At 51.5% G+C, this 18,063-nt stretch overlaps 3 protein-coding genes across 5 annotated transcripts; 1 reads left to right on the forward strand and 2 right to left on the reverse strand.

The window, feature by feature from the left end:
* Positions 1-854: 854 nt before the first annotated feature.
* nup188 (nucleoporin 188) lies at positions 855-11,131 on the reverse strand. Its single transcript, XM_049738823.1, has 43 exons — positions 11,030-11,131; positions 10,654-10,708; positions 10,248-10,321; positions 10,097-10,181; positions 9,946-10,026; positions 9,811-9,855; positions 9,646-9,738; positions 9,429-9,548; positions 9,137-9,348; positions 8,933-9,047; positions 8,645-8,845; positions 8,483-8,563; positions 8,306-8,398; positions 8,097-8,216; positions 7,838-7,964; positions 7,600-7,758; positions 7,409-7,535; positions 7,243-7,330; positions 7,075-7,151; positions 6,875-6,989; positions 6,677-6,797; positions 6,528-6,594; positions 6,032-6,157; positions 5,715-5,955; positions 5,415-5,621; positions 5,162-5,331; positions 5,007-5,076; positions 4,857-4,924; positions 4,483-4,681; positions 4,332-4,409; positions 4,168-4,253; positions 3,961-4,106; positions 3,665-3,852; positions 3,395-3,595; positions 3,204-3,296; positions 2,984-3,136; positions 2,751-2,888; positions 2,603-2,677; positions 2,251-2,478; positions 1,978-2,109; positions 1,845-1,918; positions 1,623-1,752; positions 855-1,437 (listed from the first exon to the last, which is right to left on the reverse strand). The coding sequence occupies exons 1-43, from the start codon at positions 11,056-11,058 to the stop codon at positions 1,243-1,245; spliced, it is 5,283 nt and encodes a 1,760-aa protein (XP_049594780.1). The 5' UTR covers positions 11,059-11,131; the 3' UTR covers positions 855-1,242.
* A 346-nt stretch (positions 11,132-11,477) lies between these two features.
* dolk (dolichol kinase) lies at positions 11,478-15,383 on the forward strand. Of its 2 annotated transcripts, none has more exons than XM_049738837.2 (2): positions 11,478-11,593; positions 12,047-15,383. In XM_049738837.2, exon 2 carries the CDS (start codon positions 12,142-12,144, stop codon positions 13,720-13,722), a length of 1,581 nt encoding a protein of 526 aa, XP_049594794.1. In that variant the 5' UTR covers positions 11,478-11,593; positions 12,047-12,141; the 3' UTR covers positions 13,723-15,383. The 2 variants fall into 2 exon arrangements, with proteins under 2 accessions (XP_049594794.1, XP_049594795.1); XM_049738838.2 differs by having other exon boundaries at positions 12,061-15,383.
* Positions 15,238-17,928, reverse strand: phyhd1 (phytanoyl-CoA dioxygenase domain containing 1). 2 transcript variants are annotated; one of them, XM_049738839.1, is made up of 10 exons: positions 17,761-17,928; positions 17,138-17,296; positions 16,687-16,762; positions 16,512-16,615; positions 16,267-16,329; positions 16,171-16,192; positions 15,970-16,098; positions 15,791-15,907; positions 15,564-15,690; positions 15,238-15,487 (listed from the first exon to the last, which is right to left on the reverse strand). In XM_049738839.1, the coding sequence occupies exons 1-10, from the start codon at positions 17,791-17,793 to the stop codon at positions 15,439-15,441; spliced, it is 879 nt and encodes a 292-aa protein (XP_049594796.1). In that variant the 5' UTR covers positions 17,794-17,928; the 3' UTR covers positions 15,238-15,438. The 2 variants fall into 2 exon arrangements, with proteins under 2 accessions (XP_049594796.1, XP_049594797.1); XM_049738840.1 differs by having other exon boundaries at positions 17,119-17,296.
* Between the last annotated feature and the right edge of the window lie 135 nt (positions 17,929-18,063).

Raw genomic sequence — 18,063 nt, forward strand, 5'->3', positions numbered from 1 at the left:
TGAAAGCCCAGAGCATCAACCACTACCCTATGGAAGCCTTGCTCTCAATGCATGGGACATCTATGGTTTTATGGTTGCACGAGCAACTGTGTTGCAAATTTTTTATGATAAAATTTTTTAGGGTTCCCACTGAGATTCGAACCTGGGTCGCTGGGGTGGAAGCCCAGAGCAGTAACCTCTACCCTATGGAAGCCGTGCTCTCAGTGCGTAGTACATGTATGGTTTTATGGTTATACGAGCATCTGTGTTGCAAATTTTCAATGATAAAAGTTTTTTGGTTCCCACTGAGATTCGAACCTCGGTCGCTGGGGTGAAAGCCCAGAGCACTAACCACTACCCTATGGAAGCCTTTCTCTCAGTGCGTAGAACATGTACGGTTTTATGGAGCAGCTCACAAGCGACTAGCTGAAGACTCCACAGCAGATGTCATCACAACACGTAATAATAATAATATTAAAAGCAAATTTCAAACCAGCAATCTAATGTGAAATTGCAATAGATATATTAGATAACAATATTTAGGCGTATACACGTTATTTAAAAACCACTATAAGTGTTATACTACGCTACAATTGTTTACCAGCTCAGTGGCCGAAGAGGAGAGTGTCCGCCCTGAGATTGGGAGGTTGTGGGTTCAAACCCCTGCCGAGTCATACCAGTGACTATAACAATGGTACCCATTTCTTCCCTGCTTGGCACTCAGTGTAAGGGGTTGAAATGGGGCCCCCCCCTGCTGCTCACCATCATTGGGACTTTTGGCACTCAGTGCCCTACACCCAGGGTGGCCAAGCCATAAGCGCCATGCTTATTGCTACGGAAAGGTATGAAGGCTTTTGTTTGAAAGATGACAAGGCTTTGAAAAACTGAACACAAGTTTAATGAGTAAGGAGTAAATTAAAGCTTTGTATGTGCATAAAAAAAGCAAGTTTCAAACATGTTCAAAACTTCATTCAGAATCATCTTTTTTAGCATTGAAACAGAAGCTGTGAAGTATGCACATGCTAAATCGCCAATGTTAAGTGAAAACTAGCTTGCAAATACTTTCAAACATACTTGTAGCTCAATGCTACAAATGCAGCATTTGTCTATAATCACTTGGGCACATTTTTAATCCACACTGGCAACGCATCCAAAGGTCGTCAAACGGACCTATAAAACTAGGCCTTGTAGAAAAAAAACATCAAAGTTGCCTTTTGGGCAGCTTTTAAACGAACACTGGCTGTGGTATTTCCATGGTTGCATTCATCTTTGCACCAGTCGTACGAAGGCCTGCACCAGCTGGATGATCGGCTCCTGGCCCTCGTGGATCCCCTTGGAGCCTGGGGTGGGTGGTTTAGACTGAGGTGGGCACGGGAGGGCCACTGCACCGCTGCCCCCTGCCGGGGACGAAGGTGAGCCGCGGCGGAAATGGCGTGCTAGGCTGGATAGGAGAGTGCTCTGTGGAAAAACAAAGAACTTATCAAAAGAAGCGAATGCTGTTCCTGGAGAGAGAAATTGCATGTGAAGGAAGGCTGAGAGGCTCAATGAAAACATATGGAATGACTCGGAGAACATTTTGAAATGTAAGCATAATAATAAAGACACACAATCAAGACTGACAGCTTGGTTGAAAACAGCCTTACCAGCTCTGAGCTGAGTTCCTGCTTGAGCCGCTGCTTGTCTCGCGGCGAGATGGCAACGTCTTTGAGGCAGTGCAACGCCTGTGACACCAACACGTAGAAGCAGTTCTCCATGGTGAACATCAAAAGGGACCTCAAAAACACAAGACAAAAAAAACGGGCATATTTAGGGCATCTACACTACACAAGAAGGCAGTGTTGTTTGCATGGGTTCAAAGTTCTCACTTAAGAGCCTGGATCTCCTCGGAGGAGGCGAGATCCACGATGCTGAGCAAGGCCGTCTCCTTCTTCTTCTCCATCTGATACAAAGAACGTGTCACCTGTCATGCATGCCCTTTCTCATGCGTGTTGACGGTACCTCGGTGAGCATCCCGAGCGCCACGTTGACAGTGGCCAAGAGGGTCCCAAAGGACGGAGACACGTCGGGATCGAAGGCTGGGGCCGTGAAGCTCAGCGCAAACAGCGTCTGGTAGGACGACAGGTCCATGCACTGCGCACATTTTGCAAAGTCAAAAAACAAGTCGAGTGTAAACCTTCACCTTATTATAGCTGGGAGAGCAAAAACAAACAGCAGTCAGACACAAGCGTGGGTGCGTGCGTGCGTGCGTGCGTGCGTGCGTGCGTGCAGTACCTGATCCAGTATCATCTGGCAGCAGTCGGGCGTGAAATGTTGCAGGCTGGCGAGCGTCTTGCTGAGGATCTTGAGCAGAGCGCACTGGACGGCCAGCACGGCCTTCTGCTCCACTTCGTCGCACTCGTATCGCCCCAGAGCTGACGCCGGCACTTCCTTGGAGGGGGTCTGTGAGGGGCGCTGCGTCCTGGGGAGGGGCCCGGGGGGCAACGACTCGCCGTTTTTAGGCTGCAGGAGGAACATTTGCAATTGTATCAACAGGAGAGCATGACATCACCATTTTTGAAGCTTGTCAAATCCAAAAAAAAGTGCTGCTGGCAAAAACATGACAGATGAAGGTGGCGTCGGTCACCTGGAGGTAGTGGTGCAGCATCTTCTTGCTGTGCAGCAGGTATGTGCACGTCTGACAAAGGTAGCACAGATTCACCTGAAAGCACATTCAAACACGTTTCAGGAACAAACTCTTTTTGCATGAGGAGGAGGGGTCCTCCGGGACTTGCCTGCACATCCTGGAGCAGCTTGGGCAGGTGGAACTGCCACTCGTCGGAAAAGCTGGAGAGCTGCAGCAGGAAGCCAACCGTGTGGTCGGCCTCGTCCAGACACGCCAGACTCTGCACGGTGCGCACGGCGTTCAGACACTGCACGAGGAGGAAGAGGAGGCGGCAAGTTAGCTAAGCTAGCGTTGGCTGGCTGGCCAGAGTCGTGTGGAAAAAGTCATTCGATGCCGACACACCTGCAGGATGCGCTCCTGGTGCACGCCCACAAAGTCCAGCGCCTCGCTGATGAAGTTGTAACGCAGCGTCTTGAGCAGACTCTCCATCAGGGACACGCACAGGCGGTAGACGCCGGGCCAGCACGCGCAGTCTTGAGATTTGCGGTTGAAACTCTGCACAGGAGAGGGCGCCGTTTCACGTCGCAGGCCAAAAGGGAGACAAGAGAAACGACCGTACTACCTGGGACACTCCGTTGGTGGAGACTTCATAGACGCTGAGGAGAGGAAGACATATCGTTTGGATGACTCCTGCTCCAGCCACAGCTGCTGCCCCCTGATGGAGGGAGGAACAAAAGCTTGAGACTTCTGCTCAGAAGCGCGAGGAGCTGCTCATTGAAGGTATTTGTGGCGGCGATGTGCGTTTGCGCTGACCTGCGGCGTGCGCGCCAGCGTGAGCAGCAGGTGTAAGGCGGCCTCGGTGAAGTAGAGGTTCTGCTTGGAGCGCAGACTGAGCTCCATGGCGCTCAGCACGGACGGCAGCACAGGGACCTTCCTCATCACGGCCACCCAATGCTCGCCGTCCTCGTCGCTGCGGCACAGCTCCTTGGCCAGGTGCAGCGCCAACACGCACACCTGAAGAGCGCCGGTGTGAAAAAAAGACGGCAACTTGTCCCAAGGAACAAAGGGCTGAGGCGAACTCACCCCGTCCCTCTGGTCCTTGTGGGGTCCGCGGGGGAAGTCGGTCTCCATGTTGTCGTCGTCGTCGTCGTCCTCCGGAGGCTCGGCCGAGCGCTGCGCCTGACGGGTGCTGTCCCTCAGCGACGAGGCTTCGTCTTTCACCGTCTCGCAAACGCACAGCAGCAGCTGGGGCAGCTGCGACACCTCGCCGCCTGGGTCGGACACATTTTCACATCATCGACCGCCTTGCAAGTGGCTTTTTAAAATGTTGACTCGGGGGGGCTTCAAAAAGAAAAAAGGCTGGACTGCGCCCCTGATACCGTTGAGTCCTTGAATCTGCAGCACGGAGACGAGCGCTGACAGGATTTTGGCTTTCGTCCTGTCCATCATCTGCTGGTCGGCTTGCAGGACGCACTCCAGCATGAGCGAGAGCGGCGGCAGGATGTCGAGAGCGGTCGCCACCACGCTGGGAAGGAGGAACCAGAAAACATCAGCTCGTTCCAAAATTGACTACTCGTCTTTGCTACCTTCTCCACTGCTTGAGGAGAACGAGGAGCAGCGTGGCCGTCATGGAGCCCAGGCGGAGGCACGCCATCGACGAGGGTCTGGTCAGCTAAGGGACAAAGAAGGTGAGGTCACGCCACAGCGGGCGGAGCGACAGGTGAGGAGGGCCGCAACGCTGGCGACTTACGGCGGCTTTGGTGGCATCCAGCACATCCGTGAAAAGCTTCAGCTTCGTCTGGTTGTCCGTCAGCTGCATCACGTCGGACTGAGAAAGAAGGGAGGAAAAAAAAGATGAAATGGGGATAAACACAAAGTTTAAAAATGGCGACAGCACTCACGTGACCGGTGGCGAGGATGAGCAGCATCCGCCAGGCCAGCATCAGCATGTGCGTCTGCTCGGGGAAGTAGCAAACGCCCTGGTCCTCCATGGCCGCCACGTGGCACACCAGCGACTTGACGTACTGGGACCAGTACTCGTAACGCTGCGCGTTGGCCAACCTCCGCAGGGCGTCCTTCAGAGGCTGCTCCAGAGAGGCGCTGTTCAAGTGAAAGGAGGAGCTTCATTGGCTTGGCTTGGCTTGGCTTGGCTCATAGCTCCATCTCATATGCTGAATTACCCATTTCCGTGATTATTTACCCAAGTATTTTTTTTTCCTGGAGTCTGACACTACCCTACAAGATGGTATTTTCAAATTTGAGAGAGACAACTTACCTATGTACGTAAAAGACCTCCAGGCCGACGATTTTCATGACAAAGGCACACGTTTCCAAAACGCAAGGCTGAAGGGAATGAATGAATGAATGAATGAGTCCACTCGCTTAGGTTACATCTTCCATTTAGTGAGCGTTTGAAAGGCCATACCTCAGTGGTGTCTGAAGGCGGCGCCAGCATTCCAAAGAGCGGCATGGTTAAATTCTCCCAAAACCTTTCTCTGTGTTTGGAGGGGAAAGAAAGTCAAATGATGCTACGATTCGTCACCGTTGCACGAGGCGGAGGCGGCGGCGGCGACTTTGTACTTGGTGCGCAGGACAGAGATGGCGCTGTCCCGCCGGTCCTGCCACAGCGCCAGCAGGAAGGCCAGAGCGGCGCGGAGCAGCGGCGGAGGGCACCAGTACTCGCCCTGCTGCTTGGAGTCAATCAGGTCCAGCACCACATGCAGGCAGCTCCACTCGCCCAGCAAGAACTCCTGCGTGTGCACAAGACAAACGGGTGACTACATTGGCAGCAAAATCACGCAAGGTCGTCGTCCGGAGCGGTGAAGGTCCGAACCTTGGAGCCCTCGTTGCCGTCTTTCACCTCCAGGTTGAGGAAGAGTTCGATGAGGCCCGGCTGCGTTTCCACGGCGACCGTCAGGAACTCCAGGATCATCACCTTGATCCGCATGTCCTCCGTCTTGCTCTGCAGACGCGTGAGGAAGGCGTCGCGGATGGCGGCCGCGTCGCTGCCCAGGCAGGCGTAGACAGACATGGGGGCCACCTGGCGGCCGGGGCCAGAGGCACACGTGCGTTAGGTAGGCATGAGAAAGAAAAACACAAATAGATAAATGAATCAATAGCAACAGCAGCTTACGGTGGCGAGGCGCTTGAGGAGCTGGATGGCCAGCCTGGGCAGCGCCGGGTCATGTTTGTGGTAGATGTACTTGGCCAGCACCACCACCAGGTTGTTGCCGTGGCCGCCGTGCTGCGTCAGGGCCTGCTCCAGGGGCGACGCCTCATCAGAAGGCGGCTTGAGGCGGATGGCGTTGTTGCTGACCGAGAAGGCCAGCTTGGCCATCTGGATCAGCACCTGACCTGGGCCCTCGGAGCCGCAGCTGCGCAAAGGCGACAAGGTGACTTGTTGACCATTGCGGGAGGACACAAAAGCGGCACCGAGGAGTCGCTGCGGACCTGCTGGGCTGAGCGGCCAGAACCATGTCGATCTTGTCCACGCCCACTCCCATGATGTTGACCACCGCCTGCCCGGCCTCTGTGTTGGCCAGACCGTAGATGCAGAGCGACTGCAGGGTGGGCATGCTGTTGTCACAAGAAAGGAGAGAGAGAGAGAGAGAGAGAGAGAGAGAGAGAGAGAGAGAGCGAGAGCGAGAGCGAGAGCGAGAGAGCGAGAGAGAGCGAGAGAGAGCGAGAGAGAGCGAGAGAGAGCGAGAGAGAGCGAGAGAGAGCGAGAGAGAGCGAGAGAGAGCGAGAGAGAGCGAGAGAGAGCGAGAGAGAGCGAGAGCGAGAGAGCGAGAGCGAGAGAGAGCGAGCGAGAGAGAGAGAGAGAGAGAGAGAGAGAGAGAGAGAGAGAGAGAGAGAGAGAGAGAGAGAGAGAGAGAGAGAGAGAGAAAAAAAAACGGAATTGCATTTTTAAAATGCCTCCCGACAACATTTCGACTTGAAGCCCTACCTGCCCTGGTCCCCGCCCTCTGGACTCAGATTGAGGATGGCATGGATGAGCTCCAAAATGAGACAGCCTGAGGAAACACTGCGAGTTGACTTCCCACAGCAAACGTGGAAAAACAAAACAAAAGCACCATTCGCTGAAATGCGCCTCACCAATCCTCTCTCGGACGCCGTAGGCGTTGTAGCGCCACTTGTGGTAGGTGGGCAGCATCTCCTTCAGCACCAGCAGCACGCAGGGGATGAGTCCTTTGTTCTGAGTGCTGCCCAGCTGACCCTGAAGGCAACGCGACAGCAGTCTTACCGACAGCGGCACTCGCTTGCGTACATCTGACCACGACGGGCGCGGCTCACCTTGACCAGGGTGGTGACCAACTTGAGGAAGGCCATGGTCACGGCGTACTCCCCTCTAGGCTGCTCGATCTGGACCAGCAGGTTGCCGTAGTTACCCGCTTTCATGCCCTCCGCGCTGGAGGGGAACAAGACGGCGAGAAATTCAAGAGCGGTCCTGCCTGCTGCAGCTCGCCTTGAAATATGGGGAAACGGGACGGCACCTGACACACTGGGCCATGCTGTTCACGGGGTGGGAGGAGAACGGGAGGAAACCCGTGCGCTGCAGGCTGGACCACACCTGAAAAGACAAGATGCAGGTGAGGAGAGTGCAGGGACTAGTGGCGGCGAGGAGAGGAGAGGCGAGGAGAGGAGAGGCGAGGCGTCAGCACCTTGCCGGGCATCCTGGCGGCCAGCACTGACAAGCAATTGACGCAAGAGGCGATCACGTCCACCGGAGGGTTGATGACTGACGTTAACCTGACACAAGACATGTGACCTTTACTTCTTTGAAAGACCTTTCTCACAAATTGCATTCTTTTGGTGAAAGAGTTTTACCTCTGCAGAAGCATGTAGATGCGCGACGTGAGGGGCAGCAGGCAGTCCGACACGGTCCAGTCGGTGCTGATAATCTTGTGTACCAGGTCCAAGATGGGCTTGACGCGGGCGCAGTGCGCCATGACGTCTACACACGGAAGGAATGAGCTGAGCGGGGGGGAATGTTCCAGGACTGAATAGACGTGGCGTACCTGCGGTGGAGACCACGTGGAGCAGCATCTCCACCTCGCACGTGAACAGCGTCCAAGAGCTGTACGGGAAGTCCCAGCGCACCACGTAACCTTGCTCGCCGCTAAGCATCACCTGGCCCAGAATGCCCTGTGGCATCCACAGGTTGGTTTGGCCCGTGCCTGCATACGTAGACAAAATCTTGTTCGAATGTTTTACCATTCCTGGGAAGAAAAAAAAATCTGATTCAAATGAACGAACCAAGCGGGTAGAGAAGTTTGGGAGTCTGTCTCTTCCACAGTGTCTCGTCCTCCTTGGCGATGATGTCGTTGGGCTTGTGCTTGTACGCTTGCGTGTAGAAGGACATCTTATCCAAAAAGTTGTACACCTGCCACACACCAAGGAACAAGACAGCTTTTTGCACAAGTATTCCCCTCCACCCTTTGGTTTTTTCCACATTGGTACAGACTAAAACATTCCAACATTTATTGACTTTTCTTTTCCTTTAATGGCAGTTTACCTTCTTGACACTGGACTTGTTAGACACGAGCGCAGTGAGGAGCTGCAAAACAGGCGCGATCTTGTGAGGGAACATCCCGACGGCGCTGTCAAGAATCATTCCCAAGCCCATGTTGGGTTTCTGTCACGGGATTCCAAACAAAATAGGCAAAGATGAAGATAATCTTTCCTGCGAGATTCTTTGGCGATGCAAGTCGGCGCGGCGCCTACCATTTCCCAAATGACCTCGGCCAGGCTGGGCGCGGAGAGGACCTCGCAGGTGGCATCGATCAGGTGGGAGCTCTGTGACCCGCCGCTGCCAGCCTGTCCAAAGTAGAAAACCATGTGTAGTTTCTTCATTTTAGGATGAATAAATCTGTCTCAATTGTGTGAAGCTAGCTCACATACCTGCAGGCTTTCTTCTTCAAAAGACGTGATGACAAAGGACAAAAGGCCGTAGACGCACATCTTGGCTGTGCTTGCTGTGCACTGCGGCAGAGATTTCAAATCAAGACTACTTGAATCCAACCAGCAGACACATGGTAGGTACCAAGGTCGGCGCCGTCTTACATTGTTCCCGGAAACTCCCAGGCCTTTCAGCATGGCGGCGAGGTACTTGAACACCTCCAGCTGCAAGGCCACGCTGCCGATCCGCCATACCACGGGGTTGGACTCGTCGGGTCTGAGCGTGTGCCGCAGCAGGACCCAGGCCAGCAGTACCGGCCCGTGGTGGGGGATGTCCCCAAAGGTCAACAACAGCTGGTCCATCTCCTGACAGGGACGAACAGATGTTCACTGAAATCCCCCCCCCCCCCCCAAAAAAAAGCTGCAGCGCTATTTTTGTGGCCGTCGTCAAACCTTGACAATGTCGGGAACACTGGAGAACTGATGCCGCTCTGTGCGGTCCTCCAGGGCGCACTGGTGAAGGAAGTCCACATCCATGCCCTCCACCAGGATGAGCGAGCTCAAGTAGCTGCATTGCACCAAAACAAGACGTCAACATGAGCTGCATTGTCATCAAAGCGCTATTTTATTTGACACATCAATTTATTGTGTCCTTACCCGTTGCGATTGAGCAGCGCATCCATGCTCCGGTCCACCAGGTGCCTGTTGGTCTGCCGCAGTCCGAAGCCCTGCTCCTTGAACATCTTGGTGAAGGTCAGCAAGTCAGACGGGCTCATCTCAAAGTAGGCGTAGTACAAGAAGATGATCTCCAGCAGCAGCGACTGCTCACGCAGGCACTGCAGGAACCAGCGCGATACCTGCTGCTCTGTCTGAGGGACGGCAAAAAAAAAACTTTAGCGCGCCATCTTTTCAACTCGTCTCCACTGGATGTGCGGCGGCGGAGCATCACCATGAGGTTCCCGTGAGTTTCCCACGTGGGTGCCTCGGCTTTGAAGAGGCTTTGGAACTGAGTCGGGTAGCTGCTCACCAGGTCCTTCTCTAGCTTGTAGACGCAGTTGGAATACTCGCTCTTGCCAAGGAGAAGATAAACTACGTCACAAAACCAAACAAGGACGAGAGTGTGTGTGTGTGTGTGTGTGTGTGTGTGTGTGTGGTGATCTTCTAACCCTGTAGGGGTGACGCTCGTCTTGGAAGTATGTCAGCAACAGGACGACGCAGCGGAGAAGAGACATGCGCTCCTCGTAGTAATAGTCTGCTACCTGTGGACGCGCACACACTCGATTTTAACAAAGTGTTGTTGTTTTTTAAAGCAGGAGCACATATCTACAGACCTTGAGCAGCAACGCTTGACTTTGCCGCTCATCCTTTAGCACAACCTGCGCACACACCAACAAAATGTATAAACATCACTCGAGTCCTCCTGCATGTTTATTTAAGAGCGGACACGACGTGCAGTGAGAGCTCACCTTTAAAGAGTCCCGGGTTCCTCTGTAGTCCTCCTGCAGGTAACACTGTAGCAGCTCCACACTCTGCAGCTCATCCAGGCCCTGCCATCACATCGCACCAGTCGGGTTCAAACAAACTGACAAACAAAGGGCGCTTGTAACCGCATCTTACCAGGAGCTTACTCAGCCTAAGACCAAAATCCTTCAGCGGCTGAGCGACATCTTTCTTCTCCTTTACTTTGCTGGCCGAGGAAGGGCTAGACGGGTACAATCACACAGTTACTTCCCTTGCATGTTTGAGATCAGAAGTCTACAAAGTATACCTGGGTGGCTTGTAGTAGCTCAAGCCTTGATGCAGTCGCTCCCAGTGTGTTTCCAGCTCTGATTCTATCTGAGCCTTCAGAAAACATCAGGTTTATTCCTCTTTTTATTCGTGCATTGTGTCAAGAAAATGGCTGGATTTGTACATAAAATCAATGATAAATTCAGTTTGCCCATGAATAGAGTTTCACATTATAGAAGCTGACGTTCAGTACTAAATTAAACGGTTTGGTTGATCATTAGGCGGTTTGAATATAGAGATTAGATTTATGCTAGCTGTTTTATGAATATGTAACAGTAAATGTAAACACATATCCTATCAGCTAGGTAGATAAACAGGCAAATCCATCCAACACAGGCATTCAATTGGCCACGTAGACTAGGAATTACAACAAAGAACACTCATACTGGCTCTCTCAGCGCAGAACGTCCCAGCAAAATGGTCCATAACTCTCGACAGCTCCTACGGGAAAGAAACAAGGCCAATAAACTACAACTCACTATCTCGACTTGTACATTCGGTGGTGACGAGTGAAAGCATGTTTGGCTAGCCTTGATAGACTCCACACCGCCGAGCCATTCGAACGGTTCAAACGTTAGCGCTGTTGCTAAGCTAAGTTAGCGTGACGCTAAGAGCCGTCGGCTGAACGGGGAAATATGCCATAAAAAGGCGGTCTGTTGAGGTAACAACTGCAGCACGAAGGTCGCGTCGTAAGTTTTTTCGTCAATTTTCACAGCGCATATCGGCCAAACGAAAAAAGTTAGCTAAGTTGGCGGTTCATACCTGAAACTCATCGGGGAGTCCGCCATCATCGATGCTGCGCTATGATTGGCTGGTAGGCTTTTACGTCACAACAACAACAACCCCAGACTTCTTTGTGGTTATATTCGTCGAGATGCAATACTCGATTGCCGTCTTGTGGACGACAATATAAAAACGCCACACGGGTACTTATGGAAGTTGTACGCAATAAATGATCGTCAGTATCTTAATGGATATAAATTGTTTAAAAAAAAAAAGTAACATAGCAATGGAGTTCAGGGCTGTCCTCGAGCACTTACTGCCGTCATCTTGTGGACGGCGAAACAATAAAATCGTATCAATTATGATTTACATGTACTTAATATATTTGCCGTAATACTATTATTTACTCAATCAAAGACTACACCAAATAATAATTACATTTAAAATAAACAAATCAATCAAATGAAGCAATGGAAAGTGATGCTACCACGTGACCCGGCTATCGAAACATGGCGGCCTCCTACTGGCTGGGAGACGAACGTTCTCTGACAAAGGGAAGTCACCCTTCCATTCGCCTCGTCCGTATGACAACACAATAACGCAGTAAGTATAATTATAAGTCTGTCTCTCTGTGCATCCTCGGTGGTTATGACGACCATTCTATGTTGATTCTTTGCAGTGTTTCGTTACGGATAACGCTATCCTGCAGCATCTCAGCAAGCCTCAGATCAGAAATAAATAAGCTGAAAAATCATGTGCTTGCTTTTTGCCCAAAATAGTCATTAATAACAACTATGCAGCCTCAAGGGATTAGTTTAAAGTGTAACTAGCAAGCCCTCGCAGGGACTAAAGGTTATTGTGCAATGAAAGCGTGTGTAAATGGGAGTGTGTGAAGGTAGGTTCACCCCGGTAGGAAGCAGTGGTGAGCGCTCAGTGACAGCAAGGCCTTCTCACCTGGCCCACATTTACATTCTCAGTTCTAATATCTGTTCTACGCAATTTGATTGAGTCCTTATAGTCTCTTCTTTTTTGCCACCTGTGTTTCCACCTTCCAAGTAAACAGTTTTTAGAGTGAGCCGTGGGCCAAATGAAGAAGTGACAGACGGCGGCCGCAAGTTGATCGCAGCAAGCCCGCCTGCCCATCCGCAGCCATGACGCCGCACGTCAACCCGGTTCTGGTGGAGTCAGCCGTGGTGTCGGCGGTGGTTCTTTGCGTCCACACCGCGCTGTGGAACCAGCACTCGTGGTGCGCCGTGGCCTTGCTCATCCAGGCCTTCTACGTGCAGCACAAGTGGGACCGCTTGCTAAAGTCAGGCGGCGCCGTTTTCCAGTTCCGCCCCGCAGCCAACAGCGGCATCGTCCCGGCCTCCATGGTGATGCCGCTCCTGGGTCTGGTGCTGCGGGCCAAATGCGCGTCGGCGGGCAGCGTCCACTTGGAGCGCTTCACCATGGTGGTGACAGTGAGCGGCATGGTCCTGGCGCTCTTCCTGTCTCTGATCGCGCTGGGCGTCACCAGACCGGTGCCCGTCAACACCTGCGTGGTGGCCGGCCTCTCGGCCAGCGCCATTTTGTACACCGCCAAGCAGACCCTGACGGTGTCGGAGGTGATCGAAGTTCTGGAGGTGCTGCTGATCTTCGTCTACCTCAGCCTCATTGTGCTGTACCTGCTGCCGCGCTGCTTCACGCCCGGCGAGGCGCTCCTGGTGGTGGGCGGCGTCAGCCTGGTGGTCAACCAGCTCATCAAGCGCTCGCTGAGCTGGGCCGAGGCCAAGGGGGCTGACCCGGTCCACTACCTGCTGCCCGTGCTGGTGGTGGGCTCGCTGCTGCTGGGCGTGGTCTTTGCGCTGCTCTTCTGCTTCATGGAGTCGGAGACGTGGGTGTCGTCGCTCTTCTTCCACACCATGACGGCCGTGCTGGGCCTGGGCATCCTCATGCCGTGGCTGTCGCTCTTCATCGGGCGCCATCCCATCATGTGGTTGTGGGACTTTATCACCTTCAACCGGCGCCGCCTGGGACTCGTGGCGTACTGGGCGGCGCTGTGCTTGGCCGCCACCGGCGTGGTACTGCACCAGAACTACCAGCGCCGCGCCGGCTCCAAGAAGCACCAGGCCTCCACGGTGGTGCGCAAGTACTTCCACGTCATCGTGGTGGCCACCTTTGTCCCGGGGCTCCTCTACGACAGCCAGCTGCTGCACGTGGCGTCGGCGGGCTGCCTGGCCGTCTTCCTCTTCCTGGAGTACGTGCGCTACTTCCGCATTAAGCCGCTGGGCCGCCCTCTTCGCCAGATGCTCACCTTGTTCCTGGACGAACGCGACTCGGGCCCGCTTATCCTCACCCACATCTACCTCCTGCTGGGCATGGCGCTGCCCATCTGGATCTTCCCAGGGGCCTGCGCGCCCAAGGGGACGCTCCCCGGGGCCGGCGGCTTGGTGCCCTACGCCGGCGTGCTGGCGGTGGGCATCGGCGACACGGCGGCGTCGGTGTTGGGAAGCGCCGTGGGCGAGATCCGATGGCCGGGCACCAAGAAGACCATGGAGGGCACGGCCACGTCCGTTTTGGCCCAGATCGTCGGCGTGGCCTTGCTGCTGATTTTCGACGTGGGCGTCAACCTCAACGGCGCCTACTCGTGGATCCTGAGCTCAGTGGCGCTGGTGGCCATGCTGGAAGCGTACACCTCGCAGATCGACAACCTGCTGTTGCCGCTCTATCTGCTCATCCTGCTCACGCTCTGACAGGACGACAAGAGCGGCGGGCGGGCGGGCGGGCGAGGAACGGCACAAAAGACGCAGACGGCAAAACTTAAACCGGAACGAGCGCAAGGCTGTTGACGTGCCTACAGATGGCCTTGGAAAACATTTTCTGGCATGAACTACTCAAAGTTAGGGCTATGACGCTTTGGGTTGAAATTTCAGAATGAAACTAAATGATGAAATGAAACATTATGCATAGTTTGAACCTTGATTCTAAAGGTACCCCACCAACAATTCAATGAAAATATATTGTACAAATACAATAATTTAAAAAAACTATCCGTTCTTACTTGCATACAACTGAACTGTACATTCTCTTTTGCACACCGCTAGAGGGCGCCCGCATACCGCATGACCGTGTTCCTCATATTTGCAATTTGTGCATTTTTTAGGGGGGAGAGGGGGAGAACCTGTTATTTTTGCCAATCAAACTGAAATATAATACATCCCTGAGATTGAATAAGTGAAGTCATTGCTAAATAAAGTGAAACAGAAAAAGCAAAAATGAATGCCCGTCTAAGCAATTATTTTTGACGAGGCTATGCAACAAAGTGCATTTTTCAGTCAAGGATGGATGAAAAGTTCTCCAAATATGACGTATGAACAAATTGGCGAATTATTCATTAGCTTCATTGTGAAATTTCAGTCAATTTCCCAAAGCTTGTGAGTAGTGAACAATGTCCGCGTATCAAAGCCTTAAACGGCGAGACGTAGCGGATGATCTCCTCGAACCTGTTGCGTGATATGGCCCCAGCAACGAGGCACTGGAGAGCTTCATCTGTGCTCATCCAGCACCGATTTTGTACGCGTAGACTCCCATAGTCTATATATATATATAGATGTTTTGCATCAAATAATACATGGAGGAAATACGTCAGGGCGAATCATCGCAACAATCACATCAGTCAATAACCATTATATGATAGTTGTTCCCTAAAAGTTTCACGCCCCTATGTCGAGTTTATCATCATGTTCCCTCGTGAATCGCAACATTCCGGCTTTGATGACCTAGCGCGACTGACTCGTACACTGGGCAGATGGCGGCGATTCCGTTTTCGACAGGTGAAAGACTGCTTATAACCGGATATGACCGGCACGAATGTTGGTCGTCATTTGAGGGCACCAGATGTTATGGAAATTGGAGCGTCTATATATAGACTATGGGCAGAAACGGGTTAGTAGATGCTGTTTTTTCAGCTTTCGTGGGACCCTGTTCGGTATTTATTATGATTTAAAATTCCCCCATTCCACCCTAAATGATCACAACTGAATGTTTAAGCTAAGTTTAATGCTAAGATATGAGCCTTTCCCTATATTTTTAATCTTGCATGTGAAAGAAAAAAAAAGAAAAAGAAAAAAAATCTTAGCCCTAGTTGATCACTATGTGATGTTTCCTCATAATCCACTTTTGGCACATTTCATGTTTTGTTTTCAAGGAATTATTTTCTGAAAGCACTTTAAGGAGTGTTTTCTCCGTTAAATAATCACGATTGAATGTTTCCTCCAAACGCGAGATCTCCCTGCATTTTTATTTCATCGTGTCATTTTGCTTTGAATCTATTTCCATTTGTGTGAAAGTATCGAAATGAAATTATTTGTACAAACGTCCTGTCACGATCATTAAAGTACATGCACAAATTTCAGCTGTGTTTCCCGTTGCTTTTAAAAATAATTAGGAACAAACCGTCATCCGCGACCTCATTTGGTGTAGAGGGGTGGGAAAGGAAGTTCTTCGGTGGGCTGCAGCCTGAAAGAAAAAAATGGGAGCAACGTCAAAAATCTTTTTTTGGGGGCGTCGTCGGCTTTGAGTTTGAAAGGCTGACCAGTTGTCTGGACTCCAGCGGGTTTGGTGGGCCTCCATGAGATGGAAGGTGAAGACGTGGCGCGAGTCCTCGGATACGTTCTCAGCGCTGCGGTGCACCACTTGGCCGTGGATCAGCACCACGCCACCTACAGGTCGTTTACTGCGCGTTAGTGACTATCAAAAGTCGACACACCCCAGTTGAAATGCCAGCGAAACATTAGAAACTGAAAAGAAGTTTCAATGAACCTTTTTTAACTTCTACCGGGATAAACTTGTCAGCGTCATAGTCCCGCTCTGTGCCGATGAAGTCCGTCAGGGGGAAGGTGCCCGGCGGCGTCCTCACCATCCGTCGAGTCACGGCGCCTGCCCGGGTGGGAGGCGAAGAATTGGATGGCGCGGGCGTGCCAATAAACGTGTCCGCTTACTGTTGTGCGAGGCCGGCAGGAACCACAGGCAGCCGTTGTTGACGGTGGCGTCTTCCAGGGCCACCCACAGGCCCATCACCCTTCCCAGGGGCTCCGTGTACAAGAAGGTGGCATCCTGGTGTGGCATCACTAGGGGACGCGACAGCAAATATTCAATGACATCAAAAGATCAGATCAAGCCTTGTACTTTTCTTGACCCACCTTCTCCGCCAATCCTGGGTTGCTGGAAGGGCGAAACACATAACAAAAAATGTCAGTAATATTCACTGATATTGTTTGCATGTTGTGCAGGCTGACCTTGAAGATGTACATGCTCTGCAGAATGACAGGATGAACCAGGCCAAGCTTCCTGGCGATTCCCTGAGAGGATCATGAGCGCGCAAGACATTCACAAATGGAACGGACGCTTTTACAAACGCGAGTGGAACGCTCTCATACACATGAACAATTTTGGTGATTTGCGAAAGGATTTCACCAGCGTGTGTTTGAGCCTTTCACTTGGAAAAAAAACATCACTTGTGGTGTGCGGTGAACTTTCTCACCTGAACTTTGTCTGAATGCGTAACTTTTTCGTACAAAGGTTCATGAGCATGCAGCGCATGTCCCACTTTATTGAGCGATCGATGCTTGGGCACCGTAAACTCTCCTGCGGGTGAAAAAAGAAAAAAAAGTCACTTCACTGAAGATGATGAGGAGCCAATAAATACGCCAACTGACCTTTATCGTCAAAAACTCCCTTCTCGAAGAAAAAACGGATCTTATCTCCACTGGTGATGAAATAGTCGGCGTTTCCCTGCGGGTCAAAAGCACAACAGCTGATTGACTTCATCAAACGCATTCAACATTCACAAAAAGAATTGGGAAAAAAAAAAAAAAAGTGTGACCCACAAATTTTGCCTAGCAACAAGTAACGCAAAAAATATACGGACAATGTTTGGATGTTTTTTTCCTTTTGCTGTATGATTTAATTATGAAACTCAGAAATATTCTGTAGGGCCGCCTTTCTCGAACCTTACGGTTTGGGTCTGCTAAAATAAAATAAGAAGGTCACATACCTGCATCTGCAGTGTGACATCAAGGAAGGCATTTGACAGAAACCCGCCGAGTGGGATCAAATCAGTAGCTAAGTATATGCGCTTGACTACTTGCCAGCACCGAAGCCGCTGACCTGCTCACGGAGCTGCTCCTCCTGGTAGGTGGAGAAGGTGGTGCGGCAGTGCGCCGGCACATCCATCGCGTCCACGATCTCCGACATCCTCTGACGCAGCTCGTTGCACTCGCCGGGCGTTAGGAACCCGTCCAGAACCACGTAGCCATCCTCAAAGTACTACAAAAAACACACACATCAGAGACAGCACCAAGTTCCACTCACACTTGATTCATTTGGAGTTGTTTTTAAACTTGTATCCTTTTTTTTCCAAAATAATTGAATTCCTCTTCTGTGGTTATCATCACACTGAACTGGTATAAAACATGTTTTTGTATTCTAATCAATTGAATGTGCAGCTAGGTCCTTTGCTACTGTACATTAATGTGCATAATTCAAGAAGAAAATATTTCCAGTAACTCCAAATATATTGGCGGTACTCGCAGCTTTCATTCGCGTCGCTGATTGGCTGCGCATGCAAACTAGTCAAAGTCAAAGTCAGCTTTATTGTCAATTTCTCCACATGCCAAAGACACACAAAGAAACCGAAATTTCGTTCCCCCTATCCCACATAACAACTACTTATGTAATCAAACTCAACAAAGAATACACGGTATCTTTATCAAATGATGTGCATTTCTCACCTTTTGCACATCTCGGTCACTTAGGAAGTCCATGTTGTCTTCACGGCTCTGAAAAACTAAACTGCGTGCCTCCTGAGGAGAAAGAGAAACGCTTCTGCTGATTGGTTGGCTGAGCCAGTAGCTGACTTCCGCGAACGTGACCTACCACATGTCAATAATGGGATTTTCTCTTTTGCGCATGGCTATGGAGAGCAAGCGTCTCAATTGTCCAGCGCCCTCTAGCGGCTACTTCGTTGAGTTACAAATCACCGTTATACGCTACAAGTTCCGATATTCTCTAAGACACAAAATGAATAGCAACCT

Source organism: Syngnathus scovelli, chromosome 13 (assembly GCF_024217435.2).
Source record: "Syngnathus scovelli strain Florida chromosome 13, RoL_Ssco_1.2, whole genome shotgun sequence".
NCBI lineage: Eukaryota > Metazoa > Chordata > Actinopteri > Syngnathiformes > Syngnathidae > Syngnathus > Syngnathus scovelli.